The sequence below is a fragment of the Sinocyclocheilus grahami genome, unplaced genomic scaffold, assembly GCF_001515645.1.
Source record: "Sinocyclocheilus grahami isolate Dianchi unplaced genomic scaffold, SAMN03320097.WGS_v1.1 scaffold1735.1, whole genome shotgun sequence".
Classification (NCBI taxonomy): domain Eukaryota; kingdom Metazoa; phylum Chordata; class Actinopteri; order Cypriniformes; family Cyprinidae; genus Sinocyclocheilus; species Sinocyclocheilus grahami.
In genome coordinates this window covers 148,124-154,520 of record NW_015506914.1, presented here as the reverse complement: position 1 = coordinate 154,520, position 6,397 = coordinate 148,124, and the positions used below count along the sequence as shown (strand labels likewise).

General features: G+C 39.5%; 1 protein-coding gene across 1 annotated transcript in view; it reads right to left on the bottom strand.

Moving 5' to 3' along the window:
- Nucleotides 1-387: 387 nt before the first annotated feature.
- LOC107572318 (bestrophin-1-like) overlaps nt 388-6,397 on the bottom strand; it is a 13,127-nt gene continuing 7,117 nt past the window's right edge. Inside the window, exons 7-10 of the mRNA XM_016258739.1 lie at nt 5,871-6,023; nt 5,507-5,587; nt 4,895-5,046; nt 388-2,830 (exon numbers count right to left, since the gene is read on the bottom strand). Coding sequence (XP_016114225.1) covers nt 1,906-2,830; nt 4,895-5,046; nt 5,507-5,587; nt 5,871-6,023 — 1,311 coding nt within the window. The 3' untranslated portion in view covers nt 388-1,905. The remainder of the gene's footprint in view (nt 2,831-4,894; nt 5,047-5,506; nt 5,588-5,870; nt 6,024-6,397) is intronic.

The window sequence follows — 6,397 nt, the reverse complement described above, 5'->3', positions numbered from 1 at the left end:
AAAATAAAATCTAGACCAAACGCACAAAATTACTAAAACTTAGTCAAATTAAAATGGAAAACATAAAAATAAATACTAATTCAAAAAACGATTATAGTATATTTAGGATGCTAAAACAACACTAGAAGATTCATGAAAATACCTATACATCAATTATTTAAGAATAGATGCATAATTCATAAAGCATTTCCTGACTAAGTGAAAGAGAGCCAGAAAAAAAAATCTAGAATTACTAAAACCTAATCTAAAATTAAAATGGACAATACATAAAAATAAAACTTTAAAATATGAATAAAAACTCATATTATTAATCACACAGGCCTAGAAAGTCATGAAAATTCCAATAGTTTATATAAAGTATTTAAGAATCTAGATGTGAATGCACTGCAAAACTAAACTCTATTTTCCATCAGGTACGTACCATAATATCTTCTCTTTATATATACAGATAAAGAAGAAATGCATTTGATGTACCTGCTGAGTGGCTTGAATAATGATGTCAAACATGTTAAACAAATGCATGCTGACTATAAATATTCTGCAGTAAATCAAGGCAAGATTAAACTGGGCTTTGATTTTACCCTCCGTTCACCTCATTCTGAGAAGAATTAGTGTAAAGTGCGCAGCTTGGTACAAAAGAGTTTAATTCAGTTACAGTCCCATGATGCACTGTGTTTGGGAGGTTTGTTCTGCACCAGGATCTTTGTGTGGATCTGGACCTTTTCTTTGATATCATTTGTTTTATAATTTTTATAAATATTCTGCAACATTGTTTATGCAATGAGAGTGACAGTGGAGATCAAGAAGTGATTTTACTGATTTATACGAGTTACATACTGTACAGCAGTATAATAAAAAAATAACGATGACCGGAAAGTGAAATGATCAGTTTGATTGATGGAACTGATCAAATTATGCATGTTATAATTCATGGACCTTATTCACTGACTGTGATGACGTTTCCACAGTTATTAACATCATAAATCTAGCAAAGTTATACATATATATAATATTTAGTATTTTGTAAAAAGGACTATACTTTGTGTTTTATTACCTTTCCATTAACTTACATAAAAGTCGTTTCTGCATGAGTGTTTCTAACACAACAGCTAAGGGAGTGAAGGCAGTTTGGCATCTTTCTCACATCTGGCCAGCGTAATTAATCTCTCAATATTTTTTCCTCTTTTGGAATGTCAGAAAGTCTACCATGGATTCTTTTTTTTTTTTTTTTTTTTGCTGTTGGGGCAAATGAGAATTTATGTTGACCACTGTAGAAGTTTACGACGACTTCCGCTTCTGAGAACCCCAGAAAGGTTTTTGATACTGAGGTTTCTTAAAATGTCTTAAATGTAGACAAAAACATGCTGGACCAGCTCTAAATCAGTCCGACCTAGAGAATTCAGGTCTAAGCTGGTATATTTTCCAGCTGTTCCTTCATTTTCACTGTAGCACCCAACAGATCCCCCTCAGCCAATGAGATGCCAGAGTCATTGGCAGAGTTGTGCTGATTGGCTGTCTGCTGAGTCGCCGTGAGGCTTGGGCTGACAGGATTGGCTGTGCTTGCAGTGGTGCTTCTGCGGATTGGCTAGGTGTTGTTGCACAGGTAAGTGTTGCTGTTTGACGTCACGGCCACATTCCCGGGTTCTGATCTGGCGGTGTTGAGGGGTGATGAAAGCACCCTCTCTGGTGTAGACAGAGATGAGGACGTGTCCAGGTGCAATGGCAACCCTTGACTGTGGCGTACTTTAGGTAACAGTTCAAAAACAGGGTCCGGAAAGAAGAAAGCAGGACCCGAATGTTCACTACCTTCACTCACCCAAGGCAAAGATCTTAACCTGTTGGATCAGCTCTAAACCAGTCTGGAAGAGAATTCATGCTGGTCTAAGCTGGTATTTTCCACCTAACTCAGAGCTGTTCCCTCATTTTCACCACAGCACCCAACAGATCCCCCTCAGCCAATGAGATGCCAGAGTCGTTGGCAGAGTTGTGCTGATTGGCTGTCTGCTGAGTCGCTGTGGGGCTGGTGCTGACAGGATTGGCTGTGCTTGCAGTGGTGCTTCTGCTGATTGGCCAGGGATTATTTGCTGCCCCGTTGCACAGGTTACTGTTGCTGTTTGTCGCTGCGGTCACATTCACACTCCCTGAACTGGCAGTGTGGATTTGAGCTTGCGGCCAAGATGGAGGGGTGAAAGAAAACACCCTTTCGGGTGTAGACGGAGATGGCGACGTGTCCAAAGAGAGTCGTAGAGGCAGGGGCCGACGCGACGGCAACCCTTGACTTGGCCATACTTTGGGTAACAGCTCAGGCACAGGGTCCGGAAAGCAGAAAGCGGGACCCGAATGTTCACTGTCTTCGCCCACCCAAGGGAAGGCGGAGGACGGAGGCGCGGGCGTGTCAGGTGTAGACAGGACTGGCGAGCCCACCAGGGGATGCGCCAGGGAGCTGGAGCTGTCGCCGTGCGCTCTTCGCAGCCTTGGGCGAGGAATGGACGGAGGGACGCAGTGGATGGGCGTCTGAGGGCAACTGTAGAAACCGGGTCTTTCGTATAGAGGCATGGATGAGAACGCATCCTCTATGTCAGCATTCCGGGCGTGGCTGGGCATCGGAGAGTTCTCGGGATGGAGGTAAAGGGGGAAACGAGAGAAGGGGGCGCGGGGACGCCGCCGCAGGAGGGAGACTCGGGACGTGGGTGTCGGGCGGGAGAAATTGGGCGACTGGACACCCAGAATGCGACTCAAGCTGCCCAGGAATGGAGTGGAATGATTGGCCTCCTCATGTTCTTTAATCTGCTCCAGATTGTGCTGGAATTCCATTTCCTCTTTGGGAACGCTGAGAGACAGAGAGAGAACGGTGACCTTGTTTTTATCCCACAACTGACCTTGAGGATCTTCTGTAAGACCAAATGTGACCCTGGACCTCAAAACCAGTCATAAGGGTCCATTTTTGGAAATTGAGATTTATACATCATCTGAAAGCTGAATAAATAAGCTTTCCATTGATGTATGGTTTGTTAGGATCGGACAATATTTGGCCGTGATAACATCTATTTGAAAATCTGGAATCTGAGGGTGCAAAAAAAATCTAAATATTGAGAAAATCATCTTTAAAGTTGTCCAAATGAAGTTCTTAGCAATGCATATTATGTTTTGATATATTTACGGTAAGACATTTACTAAATATCGTCATGGAACATGATCTTTACATAATATCCTAATGATTTTTGGCATAAAAGTTTTCACCCAAAAATGAAAATTCTGTCATTAATTACTCACCCTCATGTCGTTTCAAACCCGTAAGACCTTCGTTGATCTTCGGAACACAAATTAAGATATTTTTGATGGACACGGATACACTGTTTCCGTTCAGATCAAATCACAACAACGCAGGAAACAGATCCGGCGTGACGCAGCTGACACAGAACAGCATACGTTGTTTCCGTCCAGTGGATATTCTCCAGAATGGCACCAGGGTGATGCGGGGAGACGAATTGTTGAATAAAGTCGTTTTTTTTTCCTTTAGCGGACAAAAAGTATTCTCGTAGCTTCGTATAATTACAGATGAACCCCTGATGTCACATGGATTATTTTACAGATCTCCTTGCTACGTTTCTGGACTTGGGAACATTTCAGTTGCGTTGCTGTCTATGGGAGGGTCAGCTCTCAGATTCCATCAAAAATATCTTAATTTGTGTTCTGAAGATGAACGAAGGTCTTACGGGTTTGAAAGGTTCACATTTTCAGGTGAACTATCTCTTTAAGACTGGTTTTGTGCTCCAGACTGGTTTTGTGCTCCAGGGTCACATATATGCTTTTAAATCTTGAATATATTGCCTCGCTCATTTTTGCTGATCTATGCAACAAGTCACCATGAAATAAAAAAAGACATTTTTTGACAGTTCTGTTTCTATTAAGTTTTGTATCCCACCCAAACATTTAATAATAATCAATTAAGGCAAGGCACTACATGCAAAACCATTGTTTTTTCACTGGTTAATTTAGTTATTTTGGGCTATTTTGCTTCCATAACATGTCTAGTGGAAAGAAAACATTCATTTGTTTTGTTTATTTTATTTTACCAATTTTGCGTCTGTAGATTTCAATTACAATACATACGTATCTTTAAACGTGGTTTTCTCAAAAGGAGTTTTTCTCCAATTCAGCAGCATTTATATACACTAAACTTTACAGTTTTATTCCTATATATTTCTGAAGGTTTTTACAGAGAGGTTTGTTCATATTTCAATTATCTGATTCATATAACATACAATTCAATGTATAATATAAAATTCCTAAAAACACTGTGAAAATGTTTACTGGCTGTTGGCAGTGTTTTCTTATTTATCGAATGATAAAAAGAAATATGCAAAATCCCCTCTGTAAAAACTTTCCAAACTAATATGTCAACAAAACGAAACAAGAATTTTTAACCTGGCTTCATGCAGTGTTCAGATTTCTGTTCTGGGAATTTAATGCAAATTAGTGCACATTTAACTAGATGATGCCTAATTTGCATATTTAAACATAACAACTCAGAAAACTTGTATTACAAAAAAATTATCTTAATGTACTGATCAGTCAGCGAGTTTATTTTTTTCCCTCTAATCACATGTTCTGCCTTAAATAAGAAAAATAAATACATTTGACATAAGAAAATCACTTAAATTACAATTACTGTTACTTGTTAACAAATTACATATAGAGGAGGTTTATATCAAAGCTGTTTTTCAGCTGAATATCCTGTTTCAGTTGTTAATGTTACATTGCAGAAGTGTTTTTCATGCCACTTTAATGGCTATAGAATGAAGAGAATCTACAAATTTTGTTTGTGCACCCAAAAATGTGCATGTGTGTGCTGTAGTTGTGTATTAAGTGTGTGTGTGTGTGTGTGTGTCACCTGATGTCCAAAGCAGATCCCATGAATGAGGGTTTGCGGTGTTCGGCGCTGGCAGCTGTGTAAGGCGGCTGAGGCTCTGATTCATCCCAGTATTTATCTCTCTCAACCAGAGGAACCAGATCATACATCTCATCCACTGACAGCAGAGACACCTGCGAGAAAGATACACCTGTTTATGTTTGTATAAGCACAGGTGCTTACAAAAAAGAAGAAATATGAATGTTTAACATCTGAGCAATGCTGCAATGTTGGCTCATGTGACAAAAAAACTAAAGATTTGATGCAGGTATAAAAATGTTTTAATGTGCACTAAATCATTTTTACACTTAAAAATACTCTATTTTCATATTATAATAATATATTGTATTATTAGACATTTTCAGTTGCAAAATAAATTAATAATGGGTGACTGCAAGGGTATTTCTGAAAACGGCAATGCTGTATTTCTGCCAAAGGATGTTGATAAAAAGTCATTTTGGTCCATGATGCATGTAAGTGGAGAACATTTAACAAGAGACTGTACAACCAGACACACAAATCCACAGAACAAGACAAGACAGAATGACACAAAGGAGATCAAGAAACATGTCATTAGTGGGGCAGATGATGTACCTGTAAATTACGGTCCACCAGCCAGTTTGTCTCAAAGTCATCATCATCCTCCCCAAACGGATTAATGAGCTGCTCTGCCACCTGAAAACACACCAATGCAATTATTTTCTGACTTCTTTTGTTAAATATGATGTAGCTGCATTACATCAGTGTGATGTAACCATTATTAAAGTGGTGTTTCGCTAAATTTGTATGTATAACCAGATTTTGTGTATGTCATGTCAGCTGCATTGAACCCCATATAATTAGGCAATGTTTATTTAGAGCTAAACGGTCATTTTATTAGATAAAACCAGTTATTAGGGACGGTGAGTGTGGAGTGGAGACCTAACTAATGCGATACTTCACTAGTAAGATAACACACCTTGAGCCAGACCACATAGAAGAAGAACTGCAGTAAGGTGAAGACAGGCAGGTAGAAGTCCAGGTTGTGACCCGGGTAACCCTGGGTGGGGTCGAGGAACTGCCGACCAATCAGACAAGTCAAAAAGTAACTGTACACAGCCACGGTTACAACCTATCAGAGAGCACAGGACACGTACAAACTGTTTAAATGCATGACAAAAAAAAACTATTATAATTATTAATAAAATCAAAAACTATTCATCACCTACATCAATCATTTCAACCATTCAGTGTGCACAAATGTTCACGCCAATCAATCAGAGATCATTGTTGTATATTCCAACCAATCAGAGATCATCGCTACACGTTCCAACCAATCAGAGATCATCGCTACACGTTCCAACCAATCAGAGATCATCGCTACACGTTCCAACCAATCAGAGATCATCGCTACACGTTCCAACCAATCAGAGATCATCGCTACACGTTCCAACCAATCAGAGATCATCGCTACACGTTCCAACCAATCAGAGATCATCGCTACAC